We start from the raw sequence: 25,199 nt of genomic DNA, 5'->3' as shown, positions 1-25,199 counted from the left end.
ATAACTACAGCAAACTAAGCTTCTTTTATGCTAACGATTTCAAACATTCTTAAGAAGGAAGAAAAGCGACCCACATACGAATGTTTGTGATGTTATATCAAAGAATTACAAACTGAGTATTTAGTCATTGAGGAACGCGACCTTCCATATTCCGGACGGTCAGCAAAATCCCGGATTAGGCCATGTTCAGTGCTTGAAAATGACAAATTCATCTGGGCTTTCGATCTGCGAAACCGTCTCCATTCACGAATAAATTGTTTGCAGCGATGCACCCAGTTTTGGTATTCGCGGAATGTAAGCTCCGAAGTAGGGGTATTTTTCTAATTAAAGTTTGAGGCCGGCACCCTCGTAATTGAAGGACAGCAACAGAAGCTACTTCTAATTCACGTTAAACTTCTGTTATCCTCACATAATGGGCCCCTTGAGTGCATTCCTTATATGGAAGATAACCAGCTTGACCATTGACTTGCTTGTACAATGGATACTGGCAAAAAAAATTCCCGCTGAAATGTGCAGAGAAAATGAGTCGAGAGGGAAGAAGGAATTCCATTCAGTTTTTCCGGTCGGAAATTTCTTGATATGCTTGCCATGTCGATGTTATGTCAAATGAAGACAATTCATAAAGCGAAAAGAGCAGAGATTTACATGTAAATTCGAAAAGGCAGACTCTACATAAAAGTTGTCCTATGAAAAATCCTTTTTAACCCGCAAAAAAGATATTTTCATATCACAACTATCTTACCATGATATATTTAACAATTATTCGCCGAAGGCGAGGTGAATATTGTCGAAAAATCATAACATTTTAGTAACAATTATTAACATTTTATTTGAACATTTTGTATAAACCGCGTGGAGCGGTTTATATAGCGTCATATAAGGAACCGCTCGACCAATCAGATTGCTGGAAACTCTTTGCTCAGCTCTGAATTTATACTAAAAACATATATAAATATATTAATATGAGAAAGTTTTTTTTCTTTCTCAGAAAATTGAAATTCCCAACGCAAATTTCTTTTTTTCCTTCACTTTCACCCAAAATACAAAACGTTCATAGAAAGTTGAGAAAAAAAGTCATTTTAAATAGATTCTAGTCGGAATATATTTCAAATTTGCGTTGTTACCATTTTGAAGATAAGAAAAGTTTGCTCTCGTTCTCAAGTGACGTCACGGTTGCTAGGTAGCAGTTATTGACAATTCCTGAGGGTCGTCATTGGTTCTCATCTCACCTACGATCTGGTCACGTGGCCTCATGCTCGGTCCTCGGGCTGGTCGGTCTGTAACGTCATGGGAAGATGGCGGACCCATTTACGGGTGGCCAAAGCTCTAGAGCAAGTAATGCCTTACAGAAGCGACAAGAATCCTTAAAAAGATGGACCAAGAGCGAGACAGCCTTAGAATCTTCGGATAGGGCTAGAAAGAAGACTAAAATTCAATTTTCGCTCGGAACTGTGTTCCTTTCGGCGGTATCGAGCGGTGACGTGGAGGAGGTAAAGAAACTTCTGGCCAAAGGCGCAGATATAAATCACCAAAATGTCGATGGACTTACCGCGTTACATCAGGTAAGGTATTTGACATTCTTGTCAGAGAAAGAAAAATTATGTTTGAAGCGAGAGCAGCTTGTGCGAGAAGGTTTTGTAGACCAGGTCCGGGGTCCTAGGCAGAACCCAAAACAATAGCCTAATTAAGGAATCACTCGCTCCTTAAAACAACGAGTGATTACAGAGCTTGCTTCTGGAAAATTGAATTTTTAGATGCTGCTTCATTTGAATTCTTACTTGGCTAAAGTCAGACAATAAATCAGTTCAAATCCTGGCAATTATAAGTTTTTGGCAAGGTAATTCTCAAATGCTTGTTAACGCCTCGAACTATTAAGACCACATCCAAATGGTTACAAGGAAATTTATGTCGACTTCTAAGCTCTAAATTGCAACCATTCTCTGTATATTCCTCTCACTATTTTCAGTAGTCTATATTCTTGGTATTTAAACTCTTCCAGCCGAAACATTCCTCATCATGTATTGTGTCATATACCTTCAAGTGAGCAGCTTTAGGCCGAAGGCAACCTAGTATTTCGGGGTATTCAAGTGATTTTCGAACTAATCACTTTCCGTCGTGTGTATTTACATCTGTTCCTAGTAATGTAGGCTTTTAATGGTTGTTTGTGTTCTTCAGGCTTGCATCGACGAAAGTTGTGATCTCGTTGAATTTTTGGTTGATCATGGAGCCCGAATGGACATACGAGACAACGAAGGCTGGACGGCCTTGCACGCTGCAGCCAGTTGTGGGAGCGTTGAAATAGCACAGTGAGTTTGTGTTTGCTTTATACATTTTATTGTAATCTTCTCTCAAACCGGCCTGGCATTGGATTTTAACTGGGCTTGTTGAGAAGCTTTTATTGTTAGCGGCATTTCATTCACATTTAACACAACTAGCTTAGATCTGTGGTCTATGTCAGTTCCAAATTTGTATCGCGTTTCAAAACATGCAAGGAACTCGGTGCAAATTTTAGAGGCTTCTGCTTCAATGTGTGGGGTTTGTGAAGTCCGAATCACTGAGGTGTTTCTGCGATTTTGCTTTGAGGCTTTTCCAAGTCGAAAGAAGGCAATAAACCTTTCTCCCACCAAAGAATAGAAGTCATAATAAGTTACTCTTCAATCGATTAGAATCTCTTGTCAGTTGGAAAATTTATATCAAATGGCCTAGCTTGTATGAAATACCTTTGAAGTGCTGTATCCCTGGCGTTCGTTTTATAACCTAGTCTGTTGCTTTACTTCTACTCTTTTGTTATCTTTTCTGTGGTACGGTACGGAAATGTTCGGAGCAATGTTTGAAGGATACCAGATCAGTAGTTTATATCTTCAAAAGTATGTATGTGTGTGTGTAAGTCGCGGATGGCCTAAATTCATTAAAACTTGCTTTGATGTAGTCGTTATAATTTTCGTTTATAACTTTAGGGATCTAGACTTTGATGCTCTTGAAATTTATATTCAAGTGGCCTTCACGTTTCACTTTAACCAAGTGTTGTATCAATTTTTGAGTGGCTGCGAGATGGTCAAATTAAAAGCGTGACTTGTTGCATAGTACGAAACCGTGTACACTCATTCACGTAGCTAGACATGTAGTTTGAAAATCTACAACTGGCCATGCAAATCCGCGTAAATTTCAAGTCATTCTTATTCTCAGTTACAACTGGGAAATCGTTTAGATTATTTTCGGAATCATGTACTGTGGAAATTTAAACACAGCTTGTGAACCTCTATCGTGGTTTGATTTATCTTTACGCCAAATCTTCTGTCATTTATACCTTCACGAGTGAGCTAGACATAAGTTTCGAGTAAGCTGTTCAGTTCCTAAAATCCTCTAGTTTTTGTTCAAGGCTGGTTTTGCAGGGTTTGTTGAAAAGAAACTTTCAGTTGCAACTTCGGTGGTGAAATATTTTGATCGAGAACTCCCAACTATTCCGGAAACAGCATGCCTACTAAGAGTGAAACGTAGTGGAATAGAGCATATTGTCTTAGATCATAAACCTTGATACCTCGTGTTTCATGGTGTTTACTCTTACTTTAGATCTTACATCCAAGTCACAGAAACAAATATTTGTAATGGACAAAAATAACTGTGGGTTTCCTGGCACACCGAAATAACCCTAGTAAATTTAGTTTGTTGCTTTGGAAGGCCCTTCAATAACATAATTGCTTGCTCGTCATTGTTCATGTTTCAAACAATTTGCACTTTTATTACTGAACCTTTCGATAATGGTATTTATTTTTGTCAGACATGCATGATAAGTCATTTTCTTTTCTCAGTGTTTATCACTGTTACATGTACCTTGGACTGAATAATTTTCATTCAATAGTGAACTTGATCTCTTGTCTACACAATCAGCTAAATTATAATCATATCACTTTTCACGAAAGTTTTATTCATTAAAAAGTTTCCAGTTCAGTGTAACTTTGTCAAAAAGTATATATTGTACATGTAAACATAACTTTTGGATGCTGTGTTTAATTTTGGAAATCCTGGTTTTAATTATTGGCACTTAAATTTAGTGGTAAATCTTTCCCAATGCTACAATGAATTACTTTTAACAAATTTTCATCATTTTAATTTTTGCAATTATGTGGTATTCCTCAAGGTCTGGATTGGCTGACATGAAGATTATAACAAATAATTTTCTTTAAAAATTTCCATTTTGAATGGATGTATGCAGCAGGATGTGTTTCAAGGTTGGAGCATTTCTGAAATCTATTACTTTTTGCTTCATGGACTTAAATTTTTGGCTCAGAGCAACAGATTTCAAGCAGAAAAATTAGATCAACGGAGAAATTAAAACTAGTCAAGTTATGTGTCAAATACAATAAGCAAAGTCATTAGGTTGGGATTGTGTTTGTTTACTTCCAGTTCAACAATTAAACTGAGATGCCTTTTATAAAAATAGTTTTGATTAGGCAGACGAGCTTGTCCCAATGTGTCAGTTTTGAAGCAGATTTCTTCATTTTGCACATGTAAAACCATGTGTGTTGTTAAAAAAAAAAAAAGAGAAGTTTAGGTTGAAAAAGGAAAGTACCTGAAGATTGGGTCACCATTCTTGGTTACCTGGCCTCTTCATATTTTTAAATGTTGAAAAGTACATATTTTACTGATTTGAAATACATGAGTGTATGTGTCAATCCATACATACAGACTTTTTTCCTTTGAGTTCTGGAGTAGAGAGACATTGAAAAGAGGTAGACAGATCTGTGCTGTAACATTTAGAGTTGATATATATTGTCATCTCGGTAATGTATTCTGCATTGTATTCTGTGAGGTTCATCTTAAATGGAATTCATTTTAGTTCTGAGTATTTCCATAACCTGCTCTGGCAATATAGTAATTTCAAAAGTCAAGTTTTTCACAGTAGTCATTCTTTGCAGTTATGTTCTATTTGTGCTATCAAATTGGCTGTTTCCACCTGGGGTGTTACTGATTGTCAGCAAATTTTGAGAGAAAATTCAGTTCCAAAAAACCCTTATAGAGAGATATCTATTGTGTACAGCTTAGTTTTCCTCTATATACTGTTATAGCTGATTATTTGAAGATGTACTCAAAGTGAAGTAAATGCAATTACAGATTGTAAGCTGGTGTTGTAGAATGTACTGTTAGAATGTCTGGTTAAGGTGCTGTTAGAATGCCAGTATCTACCATTTATAGAAATCTTTGGACAAAACTGAGGTCTAATCAAGATGAAAGTTGTATGGAATGGACAGCAGTAGTGGTCAGCAGTGGCTAGGAATTTTCATGAATAGCGCTACTAAAAAAAGTGATGTTGATATTTTGAGCCAATATATTCACATGCACTCAGAAGCTGCCACAAGTTATATAATACTTTGTGGTCATCTGTGGGATAAAAACAATTATATTTTTGCCAGGAATGTAAAACAAAGGGAAATAACAGTATGTGGAGTCACTTCTTTGATTAGAAGAAATTTTAACTAATAGTACTTTCAACATACAACAAGATGTTTCAAACAGTGTTTAAATTCCAGGTGAGTGGCAAAGAAAATGCATAGTTTTAATTGAATAATGCCACTCCACCTAAGGTTGCATTATATGTAAATGTATAGTATATGTGGTAATTTTTCTGATAAATGTTGTGTGAGAAAATGTTTCCACACTTTTTATAAGAATTTGGCTCTCATTTCATTATGAGCATAAACTTCATATGATATTGTGTGCTGTTCTTTTTGTTACAACAGCAACAACTAAAGTACCTAAAGTTAACTCCTTTAATTTAATAAATTCATTATTCTCAGAATTCCTTTTGAATACATTCAGTTTTGGAAATGTAGGTATATTTTGCTTAGTCATGGGAATTCTTATTTTTCAAACTTTCAAACTCCCAGAATTTTTCCTAGAAGATTTCAGTCTCAAAAATGTTTCCTAACAACAAAGTTAAAACCTTAGATTTCCATGCCATTGGCTGGATATAACTTATATACCAGTGTACATGTTTGGTATGTATTTCTATGAAACAGTGGGAACAAAATGTAATTGAAGCATAACTTAAGACCCTCTCCTGAGGGATTGTTCACTGGCACAGCAAAGAATAATGTCGCAGTCTTGTGTTGGGAATGCTATATTAGCAGAGTTATCATTGAGAAATTAGTCACTGAAACTAGTTGAAATCCAACCCTCCACTTCTGTTAAAAAAAAATTAAATGAAACTAGCTCAGGAAATTTATGATCTTTATACATAGAAGCCAAAGAATCACTGATCTCTGAAGCTTGATGAACACCCTGATTAGTCCTGTGGTACAGTCCCACTTCTGTGTCTCTAAACTTTAAGGCTTAAGAAGTCAGTGTTTGGGTCTCGCATATTCAGTTTTTGTTTTTGGGGATTTGATCAGTAGTGTTAAGGAAAGGAGTTAGATACAGAAATATTTCCTATATTCCATACTTGTATCACAGAAAGGCATTTAGAAATTACAGGGTGTACGTATTGCTACATTTTCTATTCCGATGAAATAAGGGAAAAGCGATCTAAGGCTTTAATGAGAAAGTTTGTTTCTTGATCAAGTTTCACTGGTAAGGAAGGCATAAGTATTGACACCATGGAAGATGCAAACCTTAATTATTCTGTACATATTGACAACAAATCAGTTTTTTTTTTGTTTTTAATATATGTTCTTCTTTTGAATATCAAGCAAAAAACCCTTTGGTTGGCTGCTGAGAGTATTTTACAAGGAGACTGAAGGCCTCAAGAACAGATCAACTGTTTTGTAGAATCCTAAGCTGCAAACCTAGTATTAAAACAGCCTCTGCTTCATGTACACTCAAAACATGATTCTGTTTTGTTGATTTGTAGATGTTTACTTGACCATGGAGCAGATGTGGCAGCTGTTAATAATGAAGGGGAATTACCTCTGGATCTTGCTGAGGAAGAGGACATGGAGGATATTTTGACAGAAGAAATTGAAAGATTAGGTAAATTTTTAAGAAAGAGGTTACATGTATTTCTTTTGTCTCAAAGCTGAAACTCTTTGACATATTATTAGAGCATGAAACCTGAAGGTCTGGGGCTCTATTCTTTTTCATGGGTGGGGGGGGGGGGGGGAAGGGGTTCTCAGATATTTATTTTGTCCCCTGTTACCCCAAGCTTTATTTTGTCCCCTGTTACCCCAAGCTTTATTTTCTTGATCTATGAAATTATGTTGTGTTTGATTAGACTAGGTAACTCTGTAATAGTCAGGTTACTAGCCGTTAGTAAGATTATCTGCTCAGTCTTTTCAACAGAAAACGATGAGACAATCCCTCTGAAAACTCTGTAATTTTTACAAAGTTTCATTTACCGCAATTTCGGGCCGTTTACCTGCATGACTGATTACCCACACTGGCTGATTATTGCATGCAGTGAAAAAAAAAGTCAACAGATTACCCACACTGGTGGATAACCCGTACCTTAAAAGCAAAGAAAATTTGTACAAAAAGGCTCACAACATTTCATACTCAACAGAATGCAAATTTGTGGCCATATTTTGTGCTAGTGATCGTTCAACGCCATGTTGAATTGTTGATTTCTCAAAAAAAATTGATATCTCCGGTTCTATTGCGCTTTACAAGTCTCTTAAAATGGGAAAATTCTCTTCAGCTCTAGCTAGTGTTAATCGGAAATTTGTTACCGATGCACCGGACACCCTTAGATTATTTTGTCACCATCAAGGTTTTGTTTACACATGTGCCGATAAAAATTTGTTCGTCACGCAACTAATTGTGCATGAAATAACTCGAGTCGGCATCATGTTTTTGTGCCGCTTTGTGGCACTTGTAATACAATAAAATTCTATTGAGTGGTGGAAACGCAGGTAGGTGAAATTTTTTTCAATTCAACTTCCCGTTGATTTTAAAATTGTCACATAACCCACACCTCCCTATTACCTGCAGTGGCGCGTGTTTAGGGCAAAATCATCAGATTACCCACGGGTAAATGGCCGGAAATTACAGTAATTAATCTCTGGAATTTATGAAGTGGCTAATCTAGCTGAACACTTACATTAACACACTTTCTAAACTGATCTGGCCTTTCAGTTATTTCTAAATGTAAGTGCCCCAAGATACCAACAGTATGTGTTCTGCTTTGACAGTATGTTTTCTGCTTTGACACATTACAACTTCACAACAGTTTAAGAGTATGTCTTTTTGAAATGGGGGTAGCCGCTGGCATTTTTACCACGAGGGCTCAAAGCTGCATTTCTGAGAGCTGTTCGCTCGGGTTCGGTCTTTATCCGATTAGAGTAAACTTGCGACTTTTGGGTAGAGAAGCTATTATTCCTTTTCAAAAGGTTCTAACAATGCGGGCAAATTGCGTGGCATCAAATTAGTATCCTTTTTTTTATATTGAATTCATGTTTACCAAAAATGTCACCTTGTGTTTTTCTGCAACTGAATGCTTCACACTAAAGTAACGATTTCACTTTTGGTTTAGTGTTGAGAAGCGCTTCAAAAGCTTTAAAACAAGCCCTTAAACGAAACTTTTGGTTGAGGTAAAGCGGAGAAACAGATTTCTGATAAAAATTATAACTCTTCGCCACTATTTGATTTGCCTTTGAAAACCTGAAAGTGAAATTTAAATTAAAGGCTGTGTTCTAGTATTGGCAAATGATGGATTTTGGATGGAATTTTATTTACAAGATGTGGCTGGTCAAGTTCCTACGCTTTATTCAATTCATTAGTGCATCGCCGATGTTAGCTCGGTGTTTAATTTCTTTCACAAGCCTTAAAGGCCAGTGTCGTATCGGCCTCAATAACTTTGAAATGTTTCAGCTGTTAGTCTGAGATGTTCAAACAGTCCATTCCAGTTGTCACACCAACCACGTGAAACTGACCAATCTGAGTCGGGATTTTCATTGGCACATTTCATTGCGTGACGCTGGCGTGTCCGAGTCTGTGCAAAATAGTTCTATATTTTCCTCTCCATTGGAGATGAGGACATTATAGGAGAACAGGCTTGAAAAGAATGCAGTAAACTTTTGAAAGCAAAGAAACGAAGCGGAGATTAAAATGTCAGCGAGTTTGTAGATTAGCATGTTGCATGCGGCTGCTTAGCATATTTTCGCTCATGACCACGAATGTCAACAGAAAGGCTTTTCTTATGTTCCGATTCGCAAACACCAATCAGTTTACTTTTTGTGTATGAGGTTTCTTTAGCAACATTGGAAACTTCAGTAAGCTTTCGAATGTAAAAAAGAGAGAGGGATTTTTTTTTAGTGGGAACTAATGTTTTATTCAATGTTAACAAGTTACCGCTGTTTCTTTGATGAACGGTTGGTAAAACTTTTAAAACGTGCTGCGGCAAAAGTCAAATGGTTAAGATCTTATTATTTCTCTTCGGTAGTGAAACATTTTTATTAGTTTACAGAGGAAAGACGTTTAAAAATTTGCAGTTTTCAAACCAGACCTGGAGGACTCAGTTCTGAACCCAAAACCTTCGATGTTTTTTTGCTATGCATTTGATGCAATGGCTATCAGGCATCATCATCTTACACTTTTAGCATGATAAAAGTTCTGGCTTTCCACTTTTATTAGAAAGTTAATTTTAACGAAACAATAGCGTGTCAAAACATCATTTGAGCATGAAACTGGAAACAAAAGAAATATATCACACCTAGCATCAAAGCGCTTGCGATAGTGCAAGCTAGCTACATTTTCGGAAATTGTTCATGCCATGAATAATGAATATTCAATTAAAAAAAACAATAGAGTGCATATATGAATACTTGATCGACCCACAAAATGTGGGTACACACTTAAACCATCGTGAAGTTGTAATGAAAAGTCAATTATCATTCATGTTGATCAGTGGTAACTGGTGAACTAAGACTTAGGACTAATTCTTTACTATATAGCTTTTTTACCCTTTTGAAAACTTTCGATCACTTGAACTACCAGCAGCCTCTTGATTTTGAGGTTGATGTGATCGGCCAACAAGTCACAGATAAGAACACCATAAGCACTTACACTACAACATAACTAATTGACTTCATAATAACAACATGAAGAAAGTCCCTCAATTAGCAGCATTTTTAAATACTTTTTGTAAAATTGCAAGAGTCTGATGTTAGTTTTGTTTTGCTCTGTGCAGTTTTTTTTTGTGATGAAATGAATTTTTATCTTATGCCTTTCAGGAATTGATGTTGAAGAAGCAAGAAGTAAAGAGGAGAGAATAATGTTAGAAGATGCTCAGAGTTGGACGAATGGTAAAACAATGAATGAAATTAAAGATAGATCAGGTGAAGTAATAGCACAGGTTTTTTTCCTTCTCAGTGGATAAGTAATCCAAACCCCTAGGTTTTATCCTTCAAACCATCCAGTCATCTGTGGGGGAGGTTTCATCAGATGACGAAAGTTCCCAACTGTGTCAGGTAAAACTGATGATCAGGATTTCCAAGTGATTTGAAGACTTTCTGAAGTACCTGTTGTCCAAAAGAGGACTTCTCTGTGTTTTTGTTAAATTTGCAATAGCTAGTTTTTTTTTATGTCTGTCATGTTTTTAAACTTAGACAAACAAACACTTGGCTGTTGATTAGAGTCTGAGGAATGCATTCCCTTTGGCTGAGTTGCTGCAGTAAGCACACATCTGTGCATAATAAATATCATATATCTGAGTGGTACAGTAGGTGTACAAACTTTCATATTATGGATAAGTATAATTTGAACCCAAATTACAGCTCATACAGTACATAAGAATTGCAGTTTAAACATACTAAGACAAACGTTTTTCTCTTTAGGTGCTTCAGCATTACATGTTGCTGCATCAAAAGGTTATTTACAAGTTATTAGGTAGGTACATAAGCATGGGTAGTAAAAAGTTTCTCCATAAGCTGGTGTAATTGGCAGCTGTGCTATAACCATAAACCTAAACTTGAGCCTGCTTGCAGGCTAAACGGGCAGCAGTGAGAGGTCTTACAGGTAGTGGTAGACTGCCTTAGGCAACTTTTATTGAAACTCCTGGTAAGGACAGTCTTCTCCCTCCAGGAATTCATCACGCCTTCATACCCCTCGTCTTCTCATGTACCACCTAGATATTTTAAATCCCTTTTGTCTGACAGAAGTGTGGATATTTTGTGAGACTCACTCACTCAACATCATTAGGCCCAGTGTCATATGAAGTCACTGTTAAGGTCTTGTCAAGCTGCTTTGTCTTGTGTAGTTTTGACTCCTCCTGATCCTGTTCTTAGGGTACTATGTTTATGCAGTTACTCATTTGAATTCCTATACACTCGCACATTTGGGTGTTGTGGATAAGTGATTTTGCCCTCTGTTTGATGCAGGTTTTTCAATAAAAGTTGAGGTAGCATGAGAATAGTTAAAAATTAATTCACCAAAGTGGAGCGAGGTAATGTCCACTACTTTCACAGACGTGGAGGTGAATGATTGTGTTAGTACATGTATATACCACACAGAAACTAACAAAATAGTTTGTTTCTGTCGATGGTCATGCACCCTTGACACCTGATTTGTCTCTTTGGTTGCTTAGATGTAAGTAGTGTATGTATTGCTAATCAGTTTTAAACTAGCTAAACAGCACACCAAAAAGCACTATTCATTTCTGTGGTATATACCAATGTTAATTACCAAATTCATGATATTGAAGCAGTGACATACATGTTCCTCTTAATTATAAGGTTTTCTTTAATGTCCTACCAGTTTTTGTATATTGATTGGTTTGCATTCTTCCTCAGTCTTTTACTTCAACTTGGTGTTGATATCAATGCCAAGGACAATGATGGCTGGACGCCATTACATGCAGCGGTTCACTGGGGGCAAAGTGATGCATGTGAAATACTTGCTGATCATGGAGCCAACTTTAGGGCTACTAGTAATGCGGTAAGATGTTCAAGAGATGTACATATATGTGTTTCAGTCACCATTAAATCAGTAGCATAATGTCCTCATCTTTTACAGTCTGGAGCATTATGCTTTAATTAGGCATATTTATTGTAAACTTCTCTTTGATTGCCATCTTATTGGTTTCAGGGCCTGACACTAACTTTCCAACTTACTAGCCAAGTGGCTAGTGACAACTTAGATGTTACGACAATTTCAGTTTGTTTACTGGCCAAACTGACTGGTGAAAATCGAAAACCACTAGCCAAAACTGAATTTCTACTAGTCTGTGGGTAGTTGGCTACCGTTAGTGTTGAGCCCTGGATGTGAAACTGGGAAAACTGTGATGACCTGATGTAGTTATGGAATATTGTTGGGTTTCATAGAAAAAGCCAATCAGATATCAGAAATTAAAAATGTGCAAACACCAAAGGTACAGCTGTAGATAGTTTGTGGTTTTGAGGGTTAGAAAGTCAGATAATTTATTACTGTGTTGGGCTCTCTGTTTGTCTGTCTGTGAATGAGTCAGTGTGTCAGTCATTCATTGAGACAGAAAGTTAGTAAATCAGTTTGTCTTTCTGTCTGTCAAGTTGTTAGAGAGGTACACGTGCAAATTGAATGTTTTGTAGCTGTTGCTAATGCTAACTTGTCCATAGGGTTCAACACCTATCGACCTGGCAGAACCAGACATGGTTAAAATGCTGGAAGAGCTTAAGAAAAGGCAAAATGATAAGCCAAAGATCAACGCAGTAAGTAGGGTGACTTTTTTTTATGTATTTTTGCTAAATATGGTTTAGCTGTGATGTGCTTTGATAAGTGTGTGGTATATGTGGAAATATTGATCAAATGAAAGAGATATTGAGTGATTGCAGTGATTACTGCTCAGGAATAGATAACCAAGGTCAAGTTTTACTCTTAGATATGGCTAGTCGGGGTGCAGTTGGGATCAAACAACAATAGATTTGGTTAGGTTATATCCAGTCAGTGTTACTGTCCTAATAATATACATGAAAACATTTCTCAGTTCTGATTGGTTAAGATGAATGCAGTTTTCAGTTAATTCAGTGCAGAAGAGGGTTAATTCAGTGCAAGGAAAGAAACAAACCAGACATTCTGATTGGTCAGTGTCAACGTCAAGTCAATGTCAAGGTCAATGTCACTTTCAGGGTTTGAATAAATTATTTTTGCATGTGATGCATGCACTTTTCTTCTGCATAGTTTTGAGAAGCTACCTCATGTTTTTTCATGTATATTATTAGTAGATAATCACATGATTTTCTCATGCAATTTGGAATAAATAAGCACTTGTAAATTTTTTCAAAGACCACAAATTGCACTCGCCCTTTGGGCTCATGCAATTTTGTTAGTCTGTAAAAAAATTTACTCGTGCTTATTTATTCCAAATTGCACTCAAAATCATGTGATTACATGCACTAACATCACTCACAAGCGTTACTGTTCCCCTTCAACAGTCAACGACACCAGTCATTAAAAGTAATATGGAATCTGGACCAGCTCCCTTGAAAAGACGGTTAGTGTTTGCAGATGTCATGCCTTGTGTTAACATGTTTATTGTTAAACACTCCTTGTTCAGCTTTTTTAAGGATTAGGAGTGGTCATTGGTTTATGTTATTTAGGACAATGTATTTTTTACCAGCGAGTCTTCACAGAATGACAAATAGCGTCCACCTTTACAAATTATGTTTTTGCTACCAAATCTGTACACTTTACAAGGAAGATGATGATGTATTGACAACATTAAGGGAATTCCTCTCGTAATCTCTTTAATAAATGACTGCTGAGCTAAGGCATCATTTATCATCCTTGTCAGTTCCTTCCTGACGAACAGACCTTTATCTCAGTCATTGTGACGGACACTGCAATTGCATGTAAACAGTGAATCGTTTGATACTTTTTGTTGTTACTCTCGGTTGGAGCCAACCTCTCATTAGTGATAGTTTTTGAAAGGGAGAGCATTTCAAATTTTGAGTAAAAGGCAAATACTCCAAAATCCGAAAAAAGTGGCAAAGAAACAAGCAAGTGTTTGAAGCTCTGTTTGGTGGATGTGATGATGTTGTAGTTGATGTCGATTACTGTGAGGATTTAGATGACTCTAGGGCTGGAGTGTTAAAATGGAAGCTAAAGGAAGTGCATGCAGCCTGATAAATGTAGATTCGTGGGGGTGCTTACAGTTAATTGGAACCGAGTTGCTAGACCCATCTTTGGAGAAAATTCCATTAAAAATTAAAATTGTCTTGCGTGGTCAATCGAACAATTTTCAAATTTTATCCACAGAAATAAAAACAAAAATTAATAAAAAGGATAAAATGAAGTGTTTGTGAACTTTTGAATTTATCAACTTTCAGTCTAGCCAGTCAGTTCTAACAAATTGTAATTGCCCCTGAGTAACCTTTGCTTAATTTATGCATGTTCTCTTTTAAGCGCTTTTTTCCAGCCAAGGGACTTAACGGTAAAATAATCTCTGTTCACAGCAAAAGTTAATCTTCGCTTACAAATACTTTCGGGATTACTGGTCCAAAGCAAGCTGTAAACTGAACACTCATCCAGCTGTTCTTCAATCCTGTTTTGTCAGGAAGGCTTTCTTTCTCTGTAGTCAGCTGGCATTGCTCATATTACCTTGATGTTCTGTAACAAATGTTGTATTCCCAACCCCTCCCCCCCTCCCCCCAGGTTGTCTATTTCTCAGCGGATAGGTACCATTGTGAGTCTAATATTAATATTAACTGTTATGCCACCTCACTTTGTCAGAAGTTACTTTGCGTTGCAGAAAACTATGGTCAGTTACAATTTGAAGCTGTTTCTGAAGAATTGCGTTATTCGCTCGTTCGTTTTGAATTTGAAAATTAACGAGTCTAACATGACCTAAGCCCTGTTATAGTACATGGATTTTTAACGTGAAACTTATTTTTCCTTCCTTTTCAGTCTCTCTGAATCATCTAGAGCTAGATTGCTGCGTAATGTACCCCCTGCTAACAACCCTGGACTACTGTATGTAGAAGTTGATACTAACACTTTTCTAACACTATCTTGAGCTGCATTGCTTATCTCTCTAGACTGAGTAAGCTTGCTGTTGTACGTGAAACTGCTCTGTGGGCTTATCTTCTTTGCTGCGTCTTTCACTTTATCTTTTCTACTTGATACGTAACTCTTTGCATGTGGGTCTCTCTTGATGTTCTTGACTTCCTTTCTTTGCGGACTGGCACTAAAACAAAATGATCATTCAAATTCCCGAAACTCGGAATGACAATGCATGAATTTGACTGAAAATGAAACGCAGCGTATCCGTCGTAAATGATTCGAAAGAATCTGTTTCTGGGACACCAAGCACAGATTGATCCTCGAGAAGCAGAGAGATCAATTCCAGTGCGTGGTGTTCGTGGTGCCAGTCCTGCAAGACTTCTATTCATGCAACCTCTGTGGCTTCTTCATTTCATAGGAGCTCCATAACAAGAATAAAGGACCAAAACCTTTTTCTCAGGGACATCAATCAGGAGAGGGCGCAGATGGAGGCCAGTAAGGAGCAGCTGTCCACCTCCCCCAAGAGCCGCACGTCCAGGCCGCCGAGTTTCGCCGACTCGCCCAAAGAGGACAAGGAAAACGAGAAGGAGAAACGAGACGGTTCCAACAAAGATGACAGTGGATCTGAATCAGATACGGAGGACAGCTCTGAAGAGTCCAGTGAAGAGGATTCTGAGGAAGAGGAGCGGGGTGGCCAGCCAGCCGTGAACTCAGTCACTGCCAGGACCAGACCCACGGTTAATTCTCTTCCAGCTAATTCTGTAGTCAATTCGCTTAAAAAACCCGTGGATGAGTCCGACTCAGAGGAAGAAACCGGCAGTGAAACCGAGGAGTCCTCCGAAGAGGAGGGGGAGGAAGAAGAGCCGGTAAAACGTGATACACGGACAAGTATAACCAGTTCTACGACGCGACCGTCCGCGCCTTCGCGTTTTCAGAGCGCGCCTGCTAGTGCGCCATCTAAACCTGGGGTGGGAGGCACCTCGAAGCTTCTGAAATCCCCCTTCTTAGACAATGATAAGAAGGCAAACAATCCTTCTTCACCTGTTTCAGAAACTGAACCCTATACTAGGACTTCAAGGTTTGGTGATAGGGGTGACGGTAAAGAAGAAACTAAATCACGGTTTGGGAGCTACGTGACACGTACTACGGCTGATACAACGAGTAATGCGACCAGCACAACTACTAGTGCGGCTCGGAGCGGAATTAGCTCCACACCTAGCGAGGACACTCTAGCAAAAACAAAACGGCAGACTAAGAAGGTCACACAGAGGGCTGGTACCTCTTATGTAGGATTTAGCGGAAGGGGAAATGCAGACGACGATGAGATGAACGGAGAAGATGGCAAGAGTAATGATATCGCTCACGGGAAGGGAGCAGAAGAACGGAAGGTAACAGTACATACATGCAGTAATATTGCTGGTGAACAACACGGCTCGCATCACTTAAGTGCTGTCACTGTTGTTTTTCTGTGTTCTTATAATTGTTTTCATCATCATTAGTGTAATATAGGTGGTTTGCAACCAATCTCTAGAGACTCGGGTAACAATGGTGAAAGGAACAAATGCTGGTGGACGAACAAAAGAAGCTAATGAGATATCTATTGTTTACGTCCACCAACATGGCGGCGATGACGTAACGTGCAAACCATCTATTGTACTACCTGCATGCAATGATATTATTAGTGCACAACGGGGCTTGCAACAGGGTTTGTTATGACAATTATCATCATTATTATTTAGTAATATTATTATTATTATTATCATTATTTTGTGAATGATGTGTCTGCCTTCAACTGCTAGCAGTTTGTTTTTCACCTCACTAAGAAACAACTTTTGTACTAATTTTTCATACAAAATGCTTTTTATTCGAGTAACGACCTGCAAATAAATGTCTTCCCCTTTCCTTTCAGTCCCTATCTTTCATTTTTTCCTTTCTAATTTTTTGTGGTTGTTGTTTGAAGATTTGCTCTGTCTGCGGAAAATAAATGAAAATTTTAAAGAATGATAAACAATTGTGACAAAAGGTGTAAGAATAGACGGAGATTAAAACCAAAATGCTTTGCAAGGTGTTGAATTGCCTGCACCATCACCGAATGGCGTGCAAACTTCATCGGGCAGTATTGTTATAAATTCACTTCAGTAAACACGCCGACGCGCCGAATTCTAGTAAATCATGCAGGTATGCATCGTAGCAACAGCTTAAGACAACATAGAGATTTACATGTTGATTGTGTTGACAGAATGCCACGAAGGGGCTCGTTATATACCAATTGTCAAAGGTTCTTTGCCAAATGCGTGGGAAGGTTTGCCTTTTTAATTAGTCCGGCTCATTAATTATTCATCGGAAGCCTCTCTGGCCGAGCTGAAACAATTGAAATAAAAATGGCGAAACTGAAATTTGAGCCAGACCAATAGTTGTTCACCGTAGTGTATTGTGAAGACCAGTTTGTTCACAGCCTGAGCTGGAAGTTGTCCCGCTAGTGTCTTGTTTCTGCGATCGAGAGGTGATCACGAAGTTTCGCTCATGTCGTATCTGACTCGTCGTTTCGACCAACCAAGTTATGGAAGTCAAAAGAATTACACGTCAAGAACTCAGGTAACGTATTCTCTTGGGTTCAAAGCGGCCGTATTTTTGTAGGGATTAGGAAGTGAAATTATTGTTTCAGTGCTTAGGCTGTTAATCCGTCCTGCGCAACCATCGCTCGATCGGGAACTATTGCGTACATTTGTACTTGTTTGTTAACAGTCGATATGTTGCATTCCGAATTTACTATCGATCTTGTCGGGCCTGGTTTTATCTTCTGTTCACCTTCCTAAAGTGAACAGCCCTTTTCTCTTGCTGACCTTATGTACGTGTACAGGAGCTGACTTTGCAGACTTGGGAGGGTAATTTCATTATCGTGTTCACTGCAATAGAGCCAGGCGGAATTAATTTCTATTGACCGACATATTTCATTCTCGCCGCGGCGCTGACTACAAAAGTTATTTTCCTCATTATCAACAACACATTGTATTTATTCACTGGTGACATTTGCGTGGATAACGTGGATAGCCTATTGAGAAACAGAAAGTTTATTATCTTGCGGGTCCTTTATGTGGATTGTAGCAAATCTCTTAAGATGTATAGCTCTCAGTGGGGCGTTAATAGTCGAAGATCGTGTTCTGTTACGTTTCCAAAGCTTCTACACGCATTATTACTCAAGACGAGAGAAATTGGTCTGTAATGAAATTTCAACTTTGCCATTATCTTCAGACACGAGCCGCCAGCATTTTTTTGTTACAGGTCAGAAATAATTTAACCAGATAGGGCTTTTGATAGAGGCAAATAATCGGCTCTAAAGTGGTTAATTAGCTTTTTGTTAAGTTATCTCGTGCATTTCATTCACGCCCATTTCGCATACAATAAACCTCTCGCGTCTGTCAGAGTTTAACAAACATATTCGGTGTTTTGAGGTAGAACTCAATCGCCATTTGTAAAGTCAGATCTTCAAATGACAACTCCAGGAAGGGTAGAAATTCATTGATTTGCGGTGGGTCATTTTTTTAAAGACCAGATGTTGAACGCAATCATCGCGAGGGCGAATATCTGACGTTCTTGTCAGCAGGGCAAATATGTCAAGTCGCGTAGGGAATGTAAACTTCCTACTGGTATTATTTACTTCTGTTTTCGGAAAGCAGTAGTTACGATAAGTCAGATGCGATTCGATGGTAAACAATCCATGTGGCGAACTCCCAATTATAGTACCCACTTTCTAAAGAGGGTGAACACGTTTAATCTGTTGGCCATTTCACAACAGCTGAATTACCTTCTGCATTCTACTCTCGCTGTCCTGCTGATTTTCATCAGTATGTTAGGTAATTTAACGCTAGCTCAGGGGTGGACGTCTCGGGGCGTTTTAACCTCTAAGATATTTGCATAAGGGGCAAACCTCTTGTCCCAAAGCTTGCTTTCAGGAGATGTCGTTATTTACATTTTGACGGTATATTCAATTAGTAGTCTATGGAATGTTGCTAAGTGGTCCAGACGCCATTTGCTTTTGTTACGCGCAGACTTTCTATGAAGCTTACCCCCACTAGCTTTTTTGTTTGGGAATCATTCTATCTTGCAGAATTAAGGCTGTAGTAAACATTCTTCATTTTGTGTATCATAAACGTTTTACTTTACGGCTTAAACCAGCACTATGAGTAGTGTTAATTACGTAACTATGAATAGAAATGGCCGACTACGCCCTTATTTAAAAGAACAGTTTATGTTCTGGCAAGACTTTCCTTGTTTTTTTTATTAATCGCATTTGTTTGGCCCTATAGTCATGTTTTATGTCTCTGAGTAAGTATAGCCATGTTTGTTCTAAAGAACAGTTTCGTGCTTTCTCATTCATTATATGGCAGTGTCAGCATTCTTTTATACCACGGTGAGGGCATTAGTCCTTCCCGTGAACCTATTACAATATTTTAGGTGCGCGCGAAAATTTTATACTTTCTTCCCGACGGGGAAGAGAGAAGGAAGGGTGGAATCTTGTTACCAACTCACAACCATATTGTCAAATTGCAACTGTATTGAACCAAGTGAGTAGCAACTTCGATTAGAAGGGTTTTGGCGCTGCCCCTAATAACAGTTGAAATCAAGAAATTATCATGTGTTTGACTTGCATTCTTCCTTATCAGTTCAGGTGGGCTTACGATGTAGCTTCTTACCACCTGCCTTTGTATGTATCGTGTAACTTTGTCACGAGCTCTAGATTCTTTTTTTTTGTTTTGTTTTGTTTTGTTTTGTTTTTTTTCTTTTCAAACTTTTTTTTAAAACTTGAGAGCACTGTCATTGTGAGTTTTCTTCATTGTAGGACACGTCTGTGCGGCGGAATTCTAAGGAAGAGACAAAGTCGACGAGACCAACCTCTACTGCCGACAAGTTCCTGAGTCGGCGGAACAGACCCATTGAAACAGTCGAGGACAAGAACGAGGAAGCCAAGATCCCGGAGTGGAAAAGGAGACAAATGGAACGAGAGAGGGAAAGAGAAAAGGAGAAAGAAAAAGAACAAGAGAAGGAGAGAGAACGACAAAAGGAAAGGGAACGAGGGAAGGAGAAAGAGAAGGAGAGTGAGATGCCGAGTTATCGCCGCCCCAGGCAAGACAGGGAAAAAGACAAAGAAAAAGAGAAGGAAGAGAAGGAAAAGGAGGATGATGACTCCTCTGCACTGGCTACACAGCGGGCGAGAAGGGCCAGGAGGCTGATTAATAAACGCCGCGGAGGGGTGGGTAGTTTTAGCCTGCTTCGGAACCGGACGTCTCCATACCTCACCTCTGTCCTCTTTTTCCAACGCTAGAGATCTATTGGAAAAGCATCATAGTCAAATTATTTCAGCGTAGGTCTTTTGCCTCCTATCAGTAATTCTCAAATTGGGGCAGAGGAATCATATAGTTTGTAGTTAAATGGAAGCTGTCAAGCTTTGATCCCAAAAAAGTAAATTTCTTTAGACTTAGCAGCCTTCTTGTAAACTACTAATTCTAACCATTTCTTTTGATCGTTTTTCCAGAGCGACGAGGAGGAAACGGAAGAGGCCAAAGACCCTAAAAAGAACACAAACCTAAACGAGGAAAATGATGAGAAAGCCTCTCTGGCCAGCAGAAGACGATCTCAAGAAACTAGACACGACGAGGTTAAGGTATGTATGGGCGTGACACCGGGGGATGCCGTTATCGCCGAATGCAGGACTTGAAAGCAAAATCGCCTCGGCGGGCTGGCTTTTCATGTAAAACCAACTAATATCCTTTCATTTTCCCTCCTTTTGTAGAGCACCACGGACAGAATAAGAGTTGGCAGGTACGTTCTCTGATTCTAGCCGGTTGGTCATCTTTTATGTAGCAGATCATGTGCAGTTTTGTCTGAAAGTTTCAATCGTTGTTGTCACTCTATTACGGGCATACCCAAAGCCTGCTTTGAATGGTTGCGAGTCTTTTGACTTATTGCTCTTCTCGTTTTTTCATTTTTCCAGAACCACTGATTCTAAAGGACCCTTTGGGACCTCCAAGGTTAGAAACATTTAGTTATTTCAATGTGCTGACTTCAAAACGGAATATCCATCACCGTAAAGGAAGTAGTTGCTATGAAAGATTATGAAAGATTTATTAAGGTATTGCTTTTTTAATTTTTTTTTTTCTAACAGGCGAACACCATTATAACAGAAACAGATCCCCAGAAGCTGAAGGAAAGATTACAAGTAGCACAGTTAGAACTTCAAGAATACAAAGTTAAACTAGAAAAGGCCTTACAAGTAGGTTATAGTATTGAAATGTTTTGAGTTTTAACCATTTTAAAGGAAAGTGTACTTGTAAACCATGTCTAATCGTAGCATTTTCTCTGCAGGCAAAAGAAGAACTTGAAAGAAAATACTCAAACGTAGAGGACGACTTAAAGGTGAGTATGCCTTGTGTTGTTTCGTTTTACTCTTTCTTTGTCTTTGTAGCTATCTTTTAAGATCTACTGCTGTTACTTTTTGTCCGAGAAATCGGTGTGGCATGTCCCACATCATCATACAATGTGGCGTGTGTATGAAGAGAAGGTGCGAAAAGATGACAGTGTTGTTTAAGCTTCCACCGTGTACCGACGCACCCAGGAGATTTTATTTTGACTTGAGGTAGTAATGCTGGAAGGGAATTGCTGACAGAAATCAATCTGTGACCACATCTAGGTGTTGACAAACTTTTCATTGCTGACCGCACAGCTTACTGAAGTGTTCTCTGTTCCCCCCCCCCCCCCCCCCCCACCCCTCATGCGCGGTCAATTTACTTTATTCTGCTGAAGTGGCAGATTTTTGACAACATTCGTGGCTAATCGCTTGACCTTACTTTCAACAGCAACTAACGGACTTGAAAGCGGACAACCAAAGGCTGAAAGACGAGAACGGTGCCTTAATCCGTGTTATAAGCAAGTTATCACGACCTCCCACTTGACCGGCAACCATGGTTTGTAGTAAGGCAAACGGGAGACATTTAGAAGTTGATAATGCCGATAAACGATAACCCCTCTTTCCTGGTCTTAAACTGTACCTATTTATTCAGTACGAGACCACAACTTAGATGTTCTTTAATTATGCTAGGAGGGAGGGGTGGCAGCGGATGGTCGGGTTTTGACGAAAGCCTTCCTTTTCCCGCCAGCCTGGAGTACAATGATGAGGTCTTGGTTGGGTTCGTTTTTTTCCTTGTTGTAATGTAGGTATGTGTATGTTTTGTAATTGGACGTGAGTCGGTAAGAGAGATAACGAAGATCAGTCGCCACGTTGTAAACAAAAGTAAACAGAGGAAGATTAAATACGATTTTACAATTGAATAATTTGTGAACTTCCCTTAAAAAGCCCATGTTCTGCCAATTTCTAATGCAGTTTTCTATAAGTGTATATTGTAGTTAAACGGCCGAAGTGCTTTTCATTAGTTACGCAGAACTTTTTGTCTGCTAGAAGCTTTTCTATTTTGTGACACTCTTGAGGGTCAGTGATATTAATAAGAATAACAAATTAATGATAATCAATCCGATTGCTAAAGGTTCAACTACTGTAGTAAAGTTTAGTTTTGTACGACTTTTTGCATAGACGATTCAATAGAACCAAACTGTGCTTGCTTCTTGTAGGAAGAAATAAGAAAAGAATACAAATACGAACCTTTTCGACTCTGTCGCGCGATTCTGTTTGATTTAGGGCAAATTCAGATTAATCAAGAGACAAGAAGAAGAAAAGACGAATTTAATAGCAGTCAAAGGAACCTGTTATCTCAAAAAAATAGTTTGGCGCCGTCGCAAATATAATTGTATTGAAATTAACATTTATTATATTGTATCCTTGTTATTGTGCGTATAAATTCTAATGATCTCAGTTAGCTAGGGTTACGCGTAATAAGAGCTGCTTCAGGTGCGCAATCTTGGATTTTGACTCGTCGCGCAGCCGGCTTTCCAATTGGATGAGTTGACTGCGTGACAGCCAAAGGAGCGGTTGCACATGAGGGTAGGGCAACGTACTAGTCTATGATTGGTTCCAAGGCAGTCGAGGAAATAAGAACTTGTTCGTGCGGAATCGCATAACCATAACTTTCTTAGTTGCATGACTTAAAGCTAAAGTATTACAGTAGTTTTATGACTAAGCAGCAAGATCCGTTGAACTTTGTCCGTCCATTGTCGTTGGATAAGACAAGAACGAGTGTTATTTCTCCGACTGAAAGTATGAAATCTAACTTAATGCGCTTGCTGGAACGAGGTAGAGCCATTATTGTGAATCCACAGGCAACTTTAGATGTTATTCTTCGCGCTTCTTCACAAATACTCCACAATGTCAAATTTTTATCTTCACTTTTCAGATCTGGATGTTGCGCCAATTTATGGCGGTCATCTTGTATTGGTAAATCCGACTTCAAATTAATCACTGAGGGTGACCCTTTCTTATGTTAGTGGAATCCACTCAGTTTCCTAAAAGGGTCAGAACGTGGCTTTACCTCACCAGAGTCTCAAAGGCCTGAGTCTCTAAACTGGCCAGAGTCTCTGCTGTGCACTTAAGCGCGGCAAGCTTTATTCGACAGTGCTGTAACAGTAGCTCTCTATCTTTTAATTTCCATGATTATGGACAAAACAAATCTTTTTTGATTAGTTGTCCCGTATTTGTTGGTTCTGTGTTGAATACGAACCCTAACTGCTATAAATATACCAGTCTCTTATAAATGTTGTGTGGCTTGTTCGTTCTGTCTCCCATGCCTGTTGCTTCTAAACCTGTTGAGACGATTTAGAAGAAGGGAACACCCCGAAAGCATTCTCAGTTTGCTTAGCATGTGGTGCGTTGGACTATTTCTTCCCCTAGAATTTTGTCCTCATCCATTTTTTCTTTGAAAATTTTTGGTTTAAATACAAGATTTGGCTGTTTGGCGAGGTCGGTGCGTGGTTAGCTTGTTGGTACCGACAGTGTTGACGAGATGTCAGCGTACTTTTGGTTTCAACAAAAGCATTTTTTGAATCAGTTGTCCTCGCCCAATCAATCGTTCAGTTAATAGTGGTTATTGAACTGAGGGGAGTGCAATAGTCGCATTTTACAGTGTGTGCTTGGTTGCCAAGCCTTCGAACGAGAGTGAGGCTCGGGTGACCTTGTTGTATGATACAAACCTTGCTGCTCTTTAATTGTAAATAACTTTGTTATCATGCTAACTAGATACTGGTCTTTCACGACAAGGTCACCTTCGGCCTCACTCCAAATCAAGGGCTTGGCAACTAAGTTTACGACTAAAATGACCTATTTGGTGTGAAATGAAACGTGGGCGCAAAGAGAGTTTGATTTGAAATCGCAAGTAGGATATCACACCAAAATTGCACTCCACCCAGTTTAATTACTACTTTATTGCAATCACGAAATTCAGTCCCTCAATAAAAGTTATTTTTAGCCTGTACTAATATTTTATCGCAACTGATTCAGCATAATGAGCTAGTTTGTAATAAGTTGCAAAAGTTCTATCTCAGTTTGCTGCATGATTTCCTAATTAAGTCTTAAAATTTTATTGGTGGTGGTTGTTTAGTAAAGCTGTTTCATTGGCTGGGAAAAAGACGATTTAAAACATAAAATGGTTCGAGTTGTATATAAATCGCACCGATGGGAGCCAATCAGATTACAAGAATTACAAGTGATTTCAAAATGGATGAAATAAATCCATCATCAATCCAGCAATCAATCGATTGACCGATCGATCCCCTGACGATCATTGTGCTAGTGTTGAGGGAACGTGCACCTTTTCTCATTGATTTACATACTGATGTCGTACTTAAAGACCTAATGTCACGTCCCTCAGGTAGGATCCAGAAAGTAAGGAATTATTCCGCTGTGATCTTGACCAAGAGACTCGATCACCAAGCACATGTATAGAAACGTATCACAACGGAGCAGTTGACATGTCTGATCTTATTTCTCTGCTAACTTTGTATCAATAGGGTTAGGGAAGGTAAGTTGTTTCAAGATAATCATGATAACTAAGACAGAGGTTTGGGAAAAGTCTGAAATTAAAATCTGAGGAGGTGATACAATCCTATGAACTCGCTAAACCTTAACATCGTAGACATAGGTGGGGGCCCATGCTTGGATGAGGGGCTAAAAACTTGGTGTTGTAAATTTTCTTTTCTCAAACTTATTCACACCCCTGAATTTTAAGTTTGAAAAGCTTACCTCCAAAAGCATTGCATGTTGAAGTGGTCAGGTCCTACACGGTCATGCCTGACAGAAAGAGGAGTGCAAGGTAATGAGGTCAATACTTTATCAGTTATCTCTCTCGTATAAT

At 38.6% G+C, this 25,199-nt stretch overlaps 1 protein-coding gene across 4 annotated transcripts; it reads left to right on the top strand.

The window, feature by feature from the left end:
• Positions 1 to 1,232: 1,232 nt before the first annotated feature.
• Positions 1,233 to 23,604, top strand: LOC111340097 (uncharacterized). 4 transcript variants are annotated; one of them, XM_088735119.1, is made up of 17 exons: positions 1,265 to 1,562; positions 2,176 to 2,306; positions 6,848 to 6,966; positions 10,164 to 10,268; positions 10,767 to 10,818; positions 11,721 to 11,865; positions 12,522 to 12,614; positions 13,338 to 13,396; positions 14,809 to 14,874; positions 15,365 to 16,292; positions 19,745 to 20,155; positions 20,438 to 20,566; positions 20,696 to 20,724; positions 20,897 to 20,933; positions 21,068 to 21,175; positions 21,268 to 21,318; positions 21,759 to 23,604. In XM_088735119.1, the coding sequence occupies exons 1-17, from the start codon at positions 1,296 to 1,298 to the stop codon at positions 21,852 to 21,854; spliced, it is 2,826 nt and encodes a 941-aa protein (XP_088591245.1). In that variant the 5' UTR covers positions 1,265 to 1,295; the 3' UTR covers positions 21,855 to 23,604. The 4 variants fall into 4 exon arrangements, with proteins under 4 accessions (XP_088591250.1, XP_088591255.1, XP_088591245.1 ...); XM_088735116.1 differs by having other exon boundaries at positions 15,323 to 16,292; XM_088735124.1 differs by lacking the exon at positions 14,809 to 14,874 and having other exon boundaries at positions 1,233 to 1,562; positions 15,323 to 16,292.
• Positions 23,605 to 25,199: the final 1,595 nt, after the last annotated feature.

Source organism: Stylophora pistillata, chromosome 1 (genome assembly GCF_964205215.1).
Source record: "Stylophora pistillata chromosome 1, jaStyPist1.2, whole genome shotgun sequence".
Taxonomy (NCBI): domain Eukaryota; kingdom Metazoa; phylum Cnidaria; class Anthozoa; order Scleractinia; family Pocilloporidae; genus Stylophora; species Stylophora pistillata.
Note: the sequence above shows the minus strand (reverse complement) of the source record. Positions and strands in the feature narration are given on the sequence as shown.